The following is a 17,898-nucleotide window of genomic DNA, read 5'->3' on the forward strand; positions in this document are numbered from 1 at the left end:
GACAAACAAGAGAGGATTTTTTTACCGTAGACATTTAGGCTTGTCGATCCAAGAATTTGTAAGTATTTTTTGAATTTATTTTACATAACCTAAGTTGTTTGATCTTCCACTTAAACACTAACAAAATAAGTTTGTGTTTATGTTTTTGTAGAAGGGAATAGCAAAAAGGCACTACTATGAGGAACAAGGAGTATAATTCATATTTGAAGAAAGCTATGAATTCACGAAGTCCGAAATTCAACCCGGACTATATGCCATTCAATGATTTAGATGAATATACCTTCCATGAAGATTAAGATTTATAATAGTTTTGAGTAGGTTTCTATGTAAATCCTCACAAGACTGTAACTCGTCCACTAAAATCACCTAGCTTGTTGCACACCATAGTGAGTTGGATAAAATTCAACGCTCACCAATTGTGAGGTTGTTCGCACCCCCTGGTTTACTCCGGGAAAACCACACCTAACCTTCTTTAATAGACCCCCCCCCCCCCCCCCCCCCCCCCTCTCAAGTCTCTCTGTAAATCTCGCCATTTTTCTCTGTCTCTAGCATCTCGTTGTCAGTTCACTTTCCCCAACGATGGAAGCTACGGCTCTAACAAATCACATATTCTCAACATTCTCATCTCATTCATCTTCATCTCAGGCTTCATCAACTCATCATTATCATTCCTTATTACCTACTACCATTTCACTTAAAAATCATAAAAGAATTTTGTCATCTAAAGTTTCAGTTTCTAGCCCTAGATCTCATTTCAACCGAAGAAATTTCATTATCTGTTCTTCTGTCAATGGAATAGAAGAAACTGTCAAAGATGTTCCAATTGAGAAGCAATTTCCTGCATACCCAACTGTGATGGATATTAACAAGATTCGCGAAATTCTACCTCATAGGTTTCCATTTCTATTGGTTGATAGAGTGATTGAATACAATGCTGGAGTTTCAGCAGTTGCAATTAAGAATGTAACAATCAATGATAATTTCTTTCCTGGCCATTTCCCAGAAAGACCAATTATGCCTGGAGTTCTCATGATTGAGGTACAATTTATGTTTTGCATATCCACATTTTATGTTGATTGAACGTTTAATTGATGACCAGTACTACGTTTTGATCAGAACCAGTACTACTAGTGTTATTGTCATAACAAACTGATTATTGATTCTTTTATGGTGGTATGTTGTTTGTTTGGTTTCATGAGCATAGTCATGTACGTTCACTGCTAGGAAAAGTCCTAGTATGCACATCTGAAAACCAGCTCTGCAGTTCTGAGTCCCACCGTTGAGACATCAAAAACTAAGCCAAGCCAAAACATGTGTTGTATGGTTTCGTAGTGTGGTTCGTCGAGTAATCATCCAAATCAGATTACTCATAGTGTTTTTTACGATGTCATTTTGCATAAAGTTTATAGATACCGATAGTGATTCAATTTATGATGGTGTGGGATGTTTGATTTTATCTATACCAGACCGATCCTCCTGTGATGCCTTAAATTTCCAGTGATGACTATAAAAATTTCCTTTAATTTAAATTAGAAGGGTTTTTTAGATGTTGTATTGCTGTTACCAACGGTGTACCTGAACAATTGATGGAGAACCAAGTGTTTCAAATTGCCAGAACTTTGTTAGATTCATACATTCAAGTGACGGGGAGTGCCAGTCAACTAGGCCCATAGCATGAAATTTGTTCCTATAATAGCTAACCTTCATATTCATTTGTTTTGTTGGTTGTACATCTTGGATGCAAACTGCAACAACTTTTTAGATATATCAAGTTGATAAAGTCCCTCATAATCTCCTTTGTCTTTGTGGTGCCATGAAGTATATAATGTGTGGCAAATTTCATATGCAGAAGTTTTTGTCATGAGAGAACATCTGCTGTAGTAAACATACAGGTCCTAAAGGGAGGTTTTGCACACTGTAAACATAACTGCAATGTAAACTTGCTTATTAGTTGCTTTACCGCTCCAACTTTTTCATTAAAATCTGTAATATGGAATTATGAAATCACTTGTATACAAACAAATTACTTCTTCATTCTCGGAGTTCATAAGTTTGCCTTGAATCTTGATGTTCAATGTTTCCATATCTTTTGTTGAGTGTTGCCTGAAATTTTTGATTATCAATAAATAAACCTTGTCGTCAATATGATTTTCAGTTAATGTTGGGAAGAGTATTCATGTTCTTAATAAGCACTAATACATTGTTTGGTATCCAGGCCATGGCTCAGGTTGGAGGTGTGGTGATGTTACAACCAGAAGTGGGTGGGTCTCAACAAAACTTTTTCTTTGCAGGAATTGACAAAGTGAGGTTCAGGAAACCAGTGATTGCAGGGGATACCCTGGTTATGAGGATGACCCTTATTAAATTACAGAAACGTTTTGGAATAGCTAAGATGGAAGGGAAGGCATACGTTGGGGGTGAGGTAGTATGTGAGGGTGAGTTCTTGATGGCTACTGGTTCTAGTGAATGAGCTGCTGCTGTCTCTTGATCCTTCAATTGCCAACCCTTCTCAAATCGGATCATATTACGAGGTCAAAGAGTTTGAGGATTTCATTTCATTGAGATTCGGCATTTAATGGTTCTGGATAAATTATCCTTTGGCATTGTGATTGTGTTTGTGTTTCTTAAGATAAAAGGGTTATTTTTCTTTCTTCTTTTGTTATTTTGTAGAATAATTTTCCAAATTATCATCACATAATCTAATGGGTATTTGGGTCCAATAGCATAGCTCAATGGTATCCCATCAACTCCATTAAGGAGGAAGTCAGGGGTTCAATCCCTGCCACCGTAAAGGTTTGTAATAGATTAATTGTATAGTGGGTTGGCGGTGTTGGATTTGGCGGTGGGGCCAGTTCAACTGGCTGGGCCGCTGGGTCCAGGTAGGGGCCTGAGTCCGGCTTTCGCGTATCAAAAAAAAAATAATCTAATGGGTATATTAATTATATGTCCTTCCTTTTCAAACCCAACAAATATATCCTTATTTAACAATAAATATGTCCCTACTTTTTTATAACCATATCCATTTAATATTACATTACCTTAATACCCTTATCCATGTAATATTTTTCTTTTTTTTTTTTCAAAATGGAACAAATTTCTTCCTCTACCACTTCACCACCACCACCAACATTTAACTACCATTTCACCACCACCTACCAACCGCCACCACCACCAAGTATTCCACCACCACTCCTTCACCACCACCATTACACCACCAACAGTCCTCCACCACCACTAGTCTGTCGCCGCCACCACCACTAGTCCGCCGCCGCCGCTGCCTCCACCACTGGTTCAGATATTTTTGTATCAACAACAGTAGTTGATCCATTTCAGTTGGATCAACAACGGATGTTTATCCATTTCAGTTGGATCAACAGTGGATGTTTATCCATGATGATGGATTAACAGTAAGTGGCATAAAACTGAAATTGATATACCCTTGATAAACAGTAGAAGTTTATCCATTTCACGGTAGAAGTTTATCCATTGCAGTTGGATCAACAGTAGAAGTTTATCCATTGCAGTTGGATCAACAATGGATGTTTATCCATGCTGATGGAAAAATGCTACCATTTCACCAGCTGCAGTTTCAGATCCACCATCAAAACCATCAACCACCATTAATAATCCATAGCAGCAACCACCGCCACCGTCGCCGCCGCCACCATCGGTTCAGATAATTTTGTATCAACAACAGTAGTTTATCCATTTCAGTTGGATCAACAATGGATGTTTATCCATTTTAGTTGGATCAACAGTATAAGTTTATCCATTTTAGTTGGATCAACAATGGATGTTTATTCATGCTGATGGACAATGCTACCATTTCACCAGCTGCAGTTTCAGATCCACCAACAAAACCATCAACCACCATTTATAATCCATAGCAGCAACCGTCACTGTTTTCTATGAAGCTTCAACACCAATTCGAACCACCACCACCGTCGCCACCAGAACCACCATCGCCGCTACCATTATCATCCTTACTTCTCTCTTCATAATTCTATATTCCCTGTAATTCCTACACATTTGTCACTACCCTAAAATTCATCTAATTGTGAATCTTCCCGCAACAGACCCATTCTTCCACCAGCTGCAGTTTCAGATCCACCAACAAAAACATCAACCATAATCTATAATCCATAGGAGCAACCGTCACTGTCTGCTCTGAAGCTTCAACACCAATCCGAACCATCTGAACCAATTGAGCAGATACAAAATCCTAAATCGAATCTCCATCTCGTCAAATCTGATTTTGAAAATTAATCTTCGAAATCACGACCAGTTGGCAGCGATGAAGATGGTGATAGTTGCAGAGCTGGTGACGGTGAAGAAATCATCGTTAGAAGAAGAACCCTAAAACTATCAGATCTATGATTTAAACATGAAAATTGATTTAAAATTGATTGATTAGATCTAAATCGATCTAAATTGATTGGAGAAACAGTAGTGATGGTTGTGGCTGTGACGATGGCTACAATCATGGTTGTGACGATGGTGTTGGTTAGGTGGTGGCGTAAGAGACGATGGTGGTACTGGTAGAAGCGATGGAGTTAGCTAGGTTCGACTGATTTTTTTGGAAGCGAAGAAGAAGAACTAAAAGGCTAAATAAGGAACTATTAAGATTATGTTTTCATATAAAATTTCAATTATGCCATCAGGGACATTTATAAAGTCTGTTAGGGATATTTGTGAAGGCCCATCAAAAACAAGGACAATGGTTCAATTACCACTTAATTTATTTTATTTTTAATAATGAGGAACTAAGTACGAGTATTTACAGACTTGACGTCTTTTTAAAGATCATCAAGTAGGCAACTAGGTGGACTGCTTGTCATACGGCACGTCTCTGCTAGGGAATCAGCGGGACTGTTAGCTGGTCTTCTTGCATACGAGGATTCCCAGTAGTTATTAGGACTCACACTCTCCCATCTTAACTTAGCAAAAGAAGAGTTAACAGCTTTTGTTCTCATCTTTCTGAATTACTAATTCCTCCTGGACCCGAGTTGCACTTCCAAACAAGCTAAGGCTTCAGCTTCATCACTGTCTCTAGCTTCCATGCAACATCCTTAGGCAGCAGTGATTGAACTGGAGCATCATGAGGGGTTAAACCAACTGCAGCTTGACGGTTAGTTCTACTATACGAAGCATCCTAATTCAATTTTTACAGCCTTCATGTGGTTTTTCCCACTGGGTGTTTTCATGAGAACCTGCAGCTTGATTTGATGTAGAATTCTGATTAAACTACGATGGTTCTGCATTAACTTCCACTATGTCCAGGATTCTATTGACAGCAGGACTGAGACGAGTGTTCTAAAAGGCAGATCCTCATCTGTCCTTTTAAAGTAGTGGTCACTATCCAGCAAAAAAAGCAAACCTTTGTTAGCCTTTCACACTGTTTCACTATACTGTAAACAGCACTCACTTTAAATAAGAACTCCCCTGTTTGTTAATGACGTTCAAGAACTTTGAACTCTGTTTTTATCTATTTACTGACTTCAAGGTTGTGAATTACTCAGCACTTTAAGCAAATTATGTTGATCGAAAGATCATTAAATAGTTAAAAGATGTAGCATTTGAAATGCTATTAGCAAAGCAGCTAATTTCCCCTGTCTTGGTGTTTCACATGATCTCCACTGAATAAATAAATCATCATTTACTAGCGCTTTTCAAAATTCGCAGACATGAGAGGCCAAGAAGAGAAATTTTGAACGCAATAATGAAAGACAAAGCAGGCCCCCGTACTGGATTTTTGGAACATGTGCAGTGTTTTCCAAAGAAAGGCCCAAATCGAATTCCTCTTCACCTCTATCTGAAAACTGGATGAGGTCTGGCGTCAACATTCTTGACCTCCCTAATCAAAAAGACGGTTGGCACATTTATAAGCCACCAAAAAAAAGTAAAAAATAATAATAAAAAAAATATATATCATTTTTGCCAAGCTGACGCCTTCTTCTGATTCATTGGACTGATAAACCTATCTTTTCCGCTCAGAAAACTCGATTGCCTCCTCCTTTATCTTGTTATTAGCTAAGAATATCAGAAAATACACCAGAATCTTTCCATATTACACTTTCACATGCATAAGGCGTTGGCAGTTAACACCACAACCAATGCCGTGCAGGTAACATATGAGCACCCATGGTTCATCACAATGATAACAGAAATATCTAAGCGTTACTATCCATCTCTCTCGGACATGATTTCAATCTTTAGGCAAATTCACAATAAACAGTACACCAGTAATGAAGATCCTTTTACAAGATCAACTTGTGGTGGGCACTGGAACACAATAGGTAATTATCTCCAAAATTGTTCTTTAGATGAATATTATTTTTTGAAAATTTTATTAGATCACGAAGATATTACAAAATATATAACTTAAGGGCTGGTATTGATTTGGCCCCAACAACAATAATTGCATTTCGAATTTTCGAATAACAAATTTACATGTAGAGGTGTGTACACTGCTCTAGATAGCTTCATGCTCTTTCAAATGTTGTGACCATTCCATCTCCTCTAACCAATGCCCAGTTTCAAGTGGGGTGTGTGGTCTGTAGACCACAAGACATATACAATGTGGTCCATACCACTTATAGCTAACTAAACCATTAGAGAAGGAATTGAATTGCTCATATTGTGTCTCATCCAGTGGTACTTAGCTTCCAGTCGACTTCTAAATGTTCACAATATAATGTACTTTTAACTTTGCTCAGAGCTATCTGCCTGTGTTGGAGTAACAGAAGTGATCGCTTCTCTGATCCTTTTTCCACCTCGTCAGTTATTCTTTTGCGAGGCAATTCCCTAGAGAAGTTCTTCCATTTTGATTCCAACTGGCAAGCTAGAAGAATAAAAAAGAAAGAAAACAATGGTCAGACTCTCTGCCTCTACTTAACATATATGTATAGAAAAAAAATGTGCATACTCATGCTACCGCTCAGGAATGCGCGACAAACAGGGAATACATGGAACAATTAAAGTGTAAAAAGTTCAAAAATAAAATAAACAGTAATCAGACAAAACACACACAACAAAGAAGAATACGACATATGCATGTTTAATATGCGCACTCCACCAGGGTGAATTTTCTAATGACAGGTTTTGAGTAAAATACTCGAGACTTCTCTTCATTTGGTCATAAATGAATCTCGCAAATATCATATACAGATGAACTCAGTAACAGATTATGATAGAAAAGGTGGATGTTGGTCCCTAAACAATATACTGCATAACAACAAAGGCTATTGTGATAAAAAAAAATCGAATTCAGAATCTGATGCATCTGGAGACTGGAGTCACGATCATCCCAGGCAAGGTTTCAAAAAGCGAAACGCTATCCTAATAAAGTGCAAAGCACAGCTTCAAAACGTTGTTGAAGCGTAGCTTCAAAAAATATATATAAATAAATAGATAAACTTCTTAACACAAAACCATATGAAAGTAAGATCAGAAGAATATTAGTGTAGATTTCTTAGCTTGGGCAGGCAGGCTAGCCATTGCAGATCAGAAGAATAAAAACGTAGAATATAACGGAAGAAGAAGAAGAAGATGTAGAATAGAAGGTGAAACATTTGAAGTCTCCAAATAGGTAGCTTGTTGAGAGTTGATAATAGTTTTTAGGGTTTTTTTTTTTATTAAAACAAAAAAGGAAACTCCGGACTTGTTTTTGGGCTTTAAAGCCCTCTTTTTTCCTAAAATATTAAAGGGGACGTTTTGAAGCGTTTTTATATTGAAGGGCTAAAAAACGAGCTTCAAAGAGTTTTTTGAAACAATGATCCCAAGACAGCATGGAAAGAATAATGCTCAGATCTCAAAAACCAGCAAGTCCACTTTGTTACACCTGGAGACTTGAAACTGGATACCAACTGAACTCCAGTTCAAAATAGTTCATGCCAATTTAGAGCATGTTTTATCCTACAACACTAAGCTTGTTCACCAAATCAGTAAGACTCAAGATGACTCACAAGAAATCATCTTTATGAGGAATTTCATTTTTGTGATGTCGCTTATAAGTAACAAGTCATGGTACAGAACTACAGACTATCTAGTGTTCTGTGGAGTCTAATTCTAAGCCATTAGCAACGGATGCACAGAGGATTGTGACCATAGGAATCAGATAGACCGACCACGATGATGGTGATGGGGATGTTGATGATTGATTTTGGGGTATGGGAGTTTCAATGTGTGATTTTAAGGAGCGGAAGGTTTTGGAAAGGATCATCCTTCTCTCCTGCTACTGTCCGTCTGTTCATCATTTCCAGGTTTCCCATCTCGCTTTGGCCCCCCCTTATAGTCACGTGCAACATCATCCTCGCACGTGCATCCCCACATCTTAACTAAACTAACTAAAACCGATTTATTTATAATAAGACACATGCGCGATGCGCCTGTAATTTTGTTCCAAACCAAACCGAATTTTGCACTCAATAATTTTCTTCCCGTAAAAAATCCATTTGCACAAAAAAAAAAGGTGTTTTCTTTGGAAATGGTCACTTGTCAAACCTTTTACTCTCTTTCTGGAGAACTGGATGCTCGAAACGGCCCAATTGCAAAGTCTGGGTGCCTTGATCTCAAAGGGCACTTGTACACGTTTTACGCATGGAAACCACGTGTTTGAGAAGAATTATTTTCGGTAATTTAACAATCTTAGACCGATCCTCTGTCTTTCTCCCCTCCACCACGGTCGCCGGACTTGCTAGTTCTCTGTTTATTATTCCCTGTAAACCAACATCAAGCTTTCATCACAGAAGTGGGAGAGATGGTTGAACAATCATTGATATTTATTCATCGGGGAAGTACTAATGTTTTGTTAGCATTAAAATAGGTCAGCCTCAATAGAAATCACAGGTGGCAACGGATGGTTTTTTATGTTCCATTAAATCCATCTGGATATTAGGAATGGGAGCCAACAGTGTATTAAGGGTGTGGGTGTGTTTTGGATTTGGATTTCATTAAGAGATGAATCGACAAAGAGAATGACCTACCCATTCACGAACCCCAGAGATGAATATGGATGAATTAAGTGAATTCTGAAGCACATCCCCTGAACACCAACTCAGGTTAAATAAGGAATGAAACAGATTGGGTATAGAAGGAGAAAATCAAAAGAGAGATCTCAAATTCTGAGTAGAGAAAATCAATCTGTACGAAGAAGAAAGAGAATAAAAGGAATTGAAAAAAAAAAACGAACCGAGAGAAACAATGAAGATGAGATTCAGTAGGTGTTTTGCAAACATGCGGTGAAATTAAGGACATTTTAATAAAAGAGGGTGGCCACGGTTGAAAAATAGGTCTTTTCTTTATATTAGTAATAGCATCTCCAAGAGAAGGTGCAAAAAATTCTATGTGGATTTTTATTTAGTCCTGTTATTTATGAGGTCTACAATAGAGTGAATGTAGGACCTCATATCTAAAAAATCATCTCCAATAGTGAGAATTTTAACCCTTAAAATTAAAAGAAAATTAGTTAAAAACATGACATGGAGGCGCAACCGGAGATGTAGATAACACTTTCTTGAACACCTTCATATTTAGTAATTGGTCCCTCCTAACTTGTAGGACCCTACTGTTGGAGATGAATTTATGTCAAACGGGGGTTTAAAATCCTATATGTCACCAAAAATAAATAAATCTACCCTCTGTTGGAGATGCTCTAAGATAATAATATGATTTCAGGTGATTTTCCTTTGCTGTGGTTAAAAGCTGAATCAAGCTCTTTTCTTAGAGCTTCTGGCTCCATCAAAAAAATATTGACCAATAGAAATCTAAGAATTTTTCACACCACCAATACTTTTTACGGGAGCACCACGAACATTAAACCTAAAAACTAATATTTCTTACGTCTCAATCAGAAAAGGAAAAAAAAACGTAAAAAATAAATGTGTCTCAATTAAGAAAAATAAGAAAAGAATTTATAGAAAACTACGTGCTTTCGGATTCCTAATGCAAGAGAAAACCCTGAGGCCAGTGCGTATATATATTGCATGATCAAGAGATAAATACGCAACAAGATGCAACATTAGATTGCATCTGCCAGAAAAGAGACGGGTGTGCGCATCATATTTACAGATGGGTAGATGCAGTCATAGCCGACAGGATACACACTAAACACTAAGTGCTGACATAGTCTTGCAACATCGGCATAAAAAAAATCCATCACTACTATTGTCTTGCGATGGTAGCGGACTAGTGGTAAAATACCAGGAGGAAGATTAAGGTCAGAGATGAGTTTTAGTATATTTGCACCCAATTTGGGTCAAGGTCAAACATATTTGACCAAAAATCAGCTTTCCCCCCGGGTAGTTTTGGCTTTCTCTTTAACAAAAATCACCTTAAAAGCTCAAAGATGACATTAATAGATCTAAATACAGTGAATTAGATTTTCATGAAAGGAACCATTAGGTAGAAGCTGTATCTGTTTAAACATTTGCAACAAAGCAGTCGAGTGTAATAGACGTGCATTGACTATCTTTAAATTTATGAAGAAAATTGCAGTAAATTGATTTAGTCCAAATGCAGTCCATTGATATAAAGCATACGGTGGTTAATTATGTTTAGTTTAGGTTTTCTGTTTGGTCTAGGTTTAATTTGGTAAGCTGATCAGAATTAATCTAACACATATGGTTATGGTTTCTTCATTTTGTTTGTACTTATAGTTTTCATGTGGTTTACATATGGATTCATAATTTTTATGGTTTGGCACTGCTGGTATAATATGGTCTTTTTTGATGAAACTATTTTTGGATTCATCATTTTACAACTGTTAAATTGGTTCCACCATAACTGATAATGTTTTTGGTTGATTACTGTTCATTACTAGTCGGTGTGAGCAGATCTTACATTTCCCAACTGTTAGATTTAATTCCACCAGAACTAGTCTGGTATTGTTGGTTGATTCTGGTCATTTTGATGAAACAATTTTTGGTTTCGAAATTTTTCGATTGTTGCATTGGTTTCACCAGAACGAGTTCGGTGGTGTTGGTTTCGATTTTGATGTTTTTGATGAAATTAGTTTTGCTTTCATCATTTTCCCTTGTCCAATTTGGTTCCACCAGAACTGATTTGGTGGTGCTGGTTAATTCTGGTAGTTTTGATGAAACCATTTTTGGTTTCATCATTATTCCCTTGTCGAATTTGGTTCCACCAATACTGGTTTGGTAGTGTTGGTTAATGGGCTTTTTGATAAAGTACCCCTACTTTTAACATTACACTAAAAAAATGCCCTCGTTTTTAAAAAAATTGTTAAAGTACCCTTGCCTTGAGCGTTTTATTCAAAAAGTGATAAACGAGAGTTAGCAGCTGTTAACACTTAGGTGGCAGGGTCAAAATGTCCAAAAAGCCCTTCCTCTTGAGTAGAGTTGGATTTTCTTGAATCGCCGACTTGAAACGCCGAGTCGAGTCAACTCCAAATCAACTCTACTTCTTATTGCCTGCAATTCCTGTCTCCTCTGTTTATGGCTGTTTCCCGGCCATAATTTCATGTCATTTCATTGCTAGCTTCCCTGCACAACCTAACATTCATCACTTCAAACCCATTCATTCTTCATTTGTCATTTGCGTCAGTTCAGCTACACATGCCAAGGCATATAAACCTTGTTCTCTGTAGTTGCAATCTGGAACTCTAACATACCACCACCACCAGCACAACTGCATCCATTCTGTAACCACCAATGCGCATAACACCATTAGCAGCTTCATCTACTTGCAGTAATTCCATACACAACCAACTTCATAATAAACATTGCAACACTCACCACTGTCTCAGTTCATTTTAGTTTATATACTCCTTCCATTTCCTGTCTCCTAATGCAGCTCCAGTTCTTGAGATCCCTGTACTTCGACTTTATATACATCCATGTAATGTATACTCCTGCCATACAACGCCATCTGTAAACCGCATAAACCAAATCCAGTTCATAGTTCAAACACCACCAGCTCATCAAACACCACCATCTCATCATCACTGCGTCTTTCATGACTGTTGTCCTAGCCTTCATCTGTACAGCAGCTGCAACCTTGTTCCGCCAAATACAAATCCCATAGTTCCATTGCAACCACCATCTTCTAACAAATGCAACACAATCCCTTCTCGTTCTCTTCCATTAGTACACAGATTCGGCACAACTCATTTATTATCTGACCGTGGTCCTAACATACATCTAAGATCATTATGTAGCTTCAATCATCCCAGTTTCAGTTCCCTGTAACCACCAACAATTCAACTACAGTACCATCAACTCAACCTCCATTTGCAGCAACATAACATTCATGGCCACAACCAACAACTAGTTCAACCCAGACCCACTCTTTAATTCATAACCAGCTTCTGAATCTTTCTAACATCAGCTCCATCTCAACTCCGGCTAGATTTCAGTACCACCACTGCTTTACCACCAACACCACTGCGGATCCAAATTCTTCTCAAAACGAAATCAAACAAATACCCATTGTATTCACCACCAAATCAAGACTGTAGCCAACACCAATTCCATCTCAATCGAACCCATACTTCATTTTCCACCAGCAAAACCTTTTCCCTTAAATTCGAGCAACATAACTCAAATCTAAACCAAATTAACACTGATTCAAGCTTGTTGTGTTCTTCTCTGTGAATCTCAAACCCTAGTTTTATTCTCTTCACCATCAGATTCAATAGAATCCCTAGAATTATTTTTGTTTCTTAAAAATCCCCAAATCCGAAACCCTAAATTTATTTGTGCAATATGAGAATCTTCTTTAGTTGGTTTTTATTGATTTACCAAAACTATAACTTCTTCTTTTGTTAGCGAACCAAAATCATGTTCTCCCGATATAATATTTGCAACATCATAAATTCTTTCTGCAAAAAATCAGATCCATCAAGCCCTAATTTTCCATTTTTTCTCGAACTAAACAAGCCTTAATAGAAGAAATTACAGGAGGAGATGAACTTGAAATTAATTGAATGATTTGAAGAAGTTAAAGGAAAAGATGAAACTTGATTCTCACTTTCTCATTACGCTTCCAAGGAAGAAGGCGAAGAAATCACGGGGTCGATGAAGATTTTGGGGAATGAAAGGATTTGGGACATTTATGTTTGGGTATGGGCTTTAGTGTAATTTCTGCATACAATTTTGACTGGGTGAACTGGTCTTGACCAATCAATGTGGGTCCAAGAAGGAAAACCAAACAGAAGGGCACTTTAGAAAGTTTGAAAAAAACGGGGGCATTAATTTAATGGGTATAAAAAACGGGGGTACTTTATCAAAATTCCCTAGGTTAATTCTGGTAGTTTTGATGAAATTCTTCCCTTGTTGTTCTACCAATATTGGTACGGCAGTGTTAGTTTATTCCTGTATTGGCTACTAAAATCAGTTTTGTTTTGCATGGAAAATACGTCAAGATTCCCTTGTTGGTTCTACCAGTAATGTTTGTAATTCCATACCAACAATTTTCTTTTACAAGTGCTAACCATTTATAAATTTGTTTTGTAATTTCAGGGTAGATTGTGGCCTTCATGTTTGTTATTACATGAAGAGCCTCTTGAAGGGAAACATGAAGTCTCATGAAGAGGATATTTCAGAAAATGTGGAAAATAGAGCAAAGTTGTGCTACAAGATCCTGATGGACAACCCACTGAAAGAATCATAAAGGAAGACATAAAAATTAGTATATAGTCAACTAGTTGTAAACTTAAATGCTTATAATAGTTTATAAAAGGTTTAAATGGTTTATGAATGGTTTCAACTAGTATACTGTGAACTAGTTGTTAACAATGTTTGTAATGGTTTCAATTATATTTAACGCAAACCATATTGCTGCAGAATGTTATGTCTGTTTTTTTGATGAAACCGAAAAGGGTTCCAACATATTTTGATTTCATAGTAGCAGTAAAATGATGAAACCAGAAAGGATTCCGACATATTGCAGGTGAAACCAAAATGAAAAGGGTCGTATTACAGCTTGGTTTAAACTCAAAAAATTAGACATATTTCAAGGTATGGAACATTTTTATGTTCCAAGGAAGAAGTCTAATTACAACAAAAAGTATTAGACAATAACAGGAAACACACCAAGGATCGGTTTTTGGCGATCGACATTCAACACAATGGTAACAAGTCATGGAAATAGTTTATAACACGACAAATAAAAAAAAGAAAAGATAATTCCGACATACTTGGACAACTCAACAATGCACATTTAAAAAAGCAATGAAATGATAAAACCAAAAAGGGTTCCAACCTATTTTTGTTCCAAAATAACAGTAGAAATAATGAAACCAAAAAGGGTACCAACATATTGCAGGTGAAACCTAAAAAGGAAAACATAATCTAAATGAAACACCAACAGGAAATTAACATGTTTAACTATAAAAATGAAATTTGATGAACTGTAATCAAAATAAGGTTAGACTATAAGACTTCACATCCGCTTCGTAGAGCTTGTCCTTCAATTATGCGTAGTCAATAAACTGAGACCACCACAAGTTCGCATCTTCTTGTTAGGAATTGAACTTGTATTAGGAATCATTTTCTTCTTACTTGGGCGACCTGATTGTGGCTAAACTTTAGGTCCAAGAACAAACAGACTTGGGTGAAATTGTTGCAGGCCTTTCAACTGTGGGAACTGGATGAATTGGTCTTGAATATGATTCTCGATAAGACTTAATTGTGAAGTAGTGTTGTCTCAAGAAAATTATCATATCACAATTAACATTGGTTTCGTCGTCAAAATCTAACAAAAATTAGATGAAACCAAAATCAGTTTTACGCAAATGCCTCTTCAATATCTCCTTTGAACAGGTGTTGGCTTATTGTATGCCTGTCAGAGAAATTACAAATTGGTTTCGTCTACAAAAGCTAAAAAAAATTAGATAAAACCATAATTAGTTTCAACAAAATGAAAAAAAAACAAACATATGAAACCAAAAAGTTTCATGCAAATGCCTCTTCAGCATCTCCTTTGAACAGATGTTGGCTTATTGTATAACTGCAAGAGAAATAACAAGAGGCATTATGCAAGTCCAAACCCAATCAACAGAAGCATAAAACTATCAGTATAAATTGGCGCTCTATTGCAAACAAATTTCAATCACCTACAAAAGAACAACATAGATGAATAAGATTTTATCATACTGCAGTTGTGCATTTTATCATGCTACAATTGTGCATACATGTTCAAAGATATTAAAGACACGCAAATCATTATTTATCTACTGATTTGCAAACTAATTAGTTTAGATGGGGGAAATTGGAAATGTAAATGAAAAAATATTGGACCTACCCCAAATTTTATATGCAGAAAGAGCGATACACGGATGACATCCCTTCAAAGCGTCTAACTTGTCACTAATTGGGTAGTAAATTCATCTTACAGTGATGTGATTTTTACACATGAAGACAATGACTAAAGAACTAACAGAATATATTTTTACACATTTCTTTTTCTAACTGTAAGAAAAACGAAAGTTCTGCAAAGTAAAAGTAACGAGAAACGACATGGAGCGAGTAAATAATCTTTCATGAACATGTTACATACAATATTGATTAGCATAGTTAGTCGTATTACTTGGTGTTTCTATAAAAAGACGTCGGCAATACTCTAATATAACCATCTTATCATTGAAGCTCACTTGGTGTTTCAACAAATCTATTAACACAAAAAATAATAAATATTTAACATTTCTTTGGGTTTTTAATTACCAATTACAACAAAATTCACAACAAAACAAGATCCAGTATCCAATTTAGTAAAAAAAATCAACGAAATGACAGGATTTTAACTACTTACCAACTTTAAATTACCATTATAAAATTCACCGTTTCTCCCAATACAATAAGCAGATGGAATTGAATCCCCGTCAATGGTTCATTTCCACCATGAGATCAATTCGCCACCATCACCACCTTGGTTTCGCTAATTGAGCTTGTAATAATAATCGAATACCTGAATCATTTCGACGCATTTTCATATTCCATTATATTACTAGCAATTGATTCATATTATTAGTTGTGGTGGCGGAGGAAGGGGAGGAGGTGCTACCGATGGGTTGGAGGAGAAGACAAGAAGCCGGTGTTGGTGGAGATGGTTGTGATTGTGCTGGTGGTATAGAAGTAGAAGGAGAAGGTGATGTTTCTGGTGGTGAAGGTGGAGGAGGATGCAATGGAGGAGGTGGTGTTGATGTCTGATCTGAACATCGTAACCGGTTTGGTGGCGGCAGATGTGTTGTTGGTGGCGATGTGAAATGGTAATATGCGATAAAAAAAAGAGGTGTTGCTGGATATGAAGGAGGAGGAAGAGGATGAGGTTTTGTTATCGTATATGGAAGTGGTAGTGGTTTGGTGATGGTGCGACGGTAGGTGGTGGTGGTGGTCTTAGGGGAAGAAGAAAAAAGAAATGAAATCACGAGAGGAGAAGAAAAACTTATATGCATGTATACACTATAAGGCAGGTTTGGAAATACATAAAGTAATGAAAACTAAATTTAACAATTTTAAATGGAACTTGAAACTTTAATACTGCTCTCATTTACAAGTTAGTATGGAATATTGTCACAGATGATGAGGAATTATGGGTGCAAATTTTGAGTGCTAATTTTTTTAAAGATTGTAGCATTTTTCATTTAGAAAAGTTCAATGAAAATTGTTCCTGGATTTGGAGGGGCATTTATAAATGTATTGATATTATAAAAGATAACAGTTTTTGGGCTATTGGGTGTGGTACCAGAACTAAAATTTGGCTTGATAGCTGGGTTATTGGACTTGATCATCCACCTATTCCTGCTGAAGGTCTAGTGAACATTGTTTCATATACGTATGTTTCTGATCTTTTTATAGAGAATACTAGATTCTGGAATGTTCACTTAATCTATTATCTGTTTGACAAAGATTCTGCTGAAAAAATTATTAATATGTTTGTGCCTGCCACTGGTAAGGATAATCTTATTTGGTTGCCTGATAGAAAGGGTCAATTCAGTGTTAAAAGTGTCTACAATGTGTTGAATAAAGGAACTAACATTGCTGCAAGTTCCATTACAATCCTAACTCAGGTTTGGAAATCTCTCTGGAAAGTTCAACTCCCTCATAAAGTAAAACTTTTGCTTTGAAATGCATTAGGAATATTATTCCTACTAGAGACAAGTTTTCTAGCTATAAGAGTGGCATTGAAACTCATTGTAGCTTATGTAACCATGTAGTTGAATCTTGTGATCATCTCTTTTTAGATTGTCCTTATGCAAGATTTGTTTGGTTAGTAGTTAATATAAATGTCAGCACAGTTTTAACACAGCATGGCTCCTTTAGGAACTGGGTTATCTCTTGGTTCTCAGTAGGTGCTCAGCTAGTTTTTGGCTCTGGTATTACAAGGGATGATATAAACAAAACTCTTATGGTTACTTCATGGATGATTTGAAAGATAGATGCACTAAAAAAATTCAGAATAAGAATCCCAACAGGGATATTTCAGTTGTAGGGATTAATAATCTCACTGTTTTGAATACTCATAGTTCAAACAGTCACAATGTTCACTCACAGGTTCAAAGATGGAGGCCCCCTGATCCTGGATTTTTGTAAGTCAATTTAGATGCTTCATTTATGCATTTTAATTCTCAAGGAGGCATTGGACTAATTGTTAGGGATTTTGCCGATACCTGCATTGGAGTCCAAGGGAAATACTTTGATGGAGGAATGAAGAAAGGAATAGAAGTGGAGGAACTAGAGTGCATGGCTATGCTAGCAGCCGTTACTTTTGCAAGCAATGGAAACTATAATAAATCACTTTTTGAGAGTGATAGTGAGGTAGTAGTTAAGTCAATCAATGAGCAAACATCTTATGTTCATTGGATGAATAATCATTTTATCTTAGACATTAAATATTTGTTAGGAAAATTAGATGAGTGGAATGTATCTCTGTTAAAAGAGA

The 17,898-nt window shown here is 36.6% G+C and overlaps 1 protein-coding gene across 1 annotated transcript; it reads left to right on the forward strand.

The window, feature by feature from the left end:
- The first annotated feature begins 505 nt into the window (after positions 1–505).
- On the forward strand, positions 506–2,720 carry LOC113301963 (3-hydroxyacyl-[acyl-carrier-protein] dehydratase FabZ-like). The gene is made up of 2 exons (XM_026550794.1): positions 506–1,038; positions 2,216–2,720. The coding sequence occupies exons 1-2, from the start codon at positions 580–582 to the stop codon at positions 2,468–2,470; spliced, it is 714 nt and encodes a 237-aa protein (XP_026406579.1). The 5' UTR covers positions 506–579; the 3' UTR covers positions 2,471–2,720.
- The last annotated feature ends 15,178 nt before the right edge of the window (positions 2,721–17,898 follow it).

Source organism: Papaver somniferum, chromosome 8 (genome assembly GCF_003573695.1).
Source record: "Papaver somniferum cultivar HN1 chromosome 8, ASM357369v1, whole genome shotgun sequence".
Taxonomy (NCBI): domain Eukaryota; kingdom Viridiplantae; phylum Streptophyta; class Magnoliopsida; order Ranunculales; family Papaveraceae; genus Papaver; species Papaver somniferum.

Excerpts from the sequence above, each read along its gene's own strand:
- LOC113301963 (XM_026550794.1), top strand. The coding sequence starts at position 580 with ATGGAAGCTACGGCTCTAACAAATCACATATTCTCAACATTCTCATCT. Across the intron at positions 1,039-2,215 it reads CTGGAGTTCTCATGATTGAG|GCCATGGCTCAGGTTGGAGG; the intron begins GTACAATTTATG and ends TTTGGTATCCAG.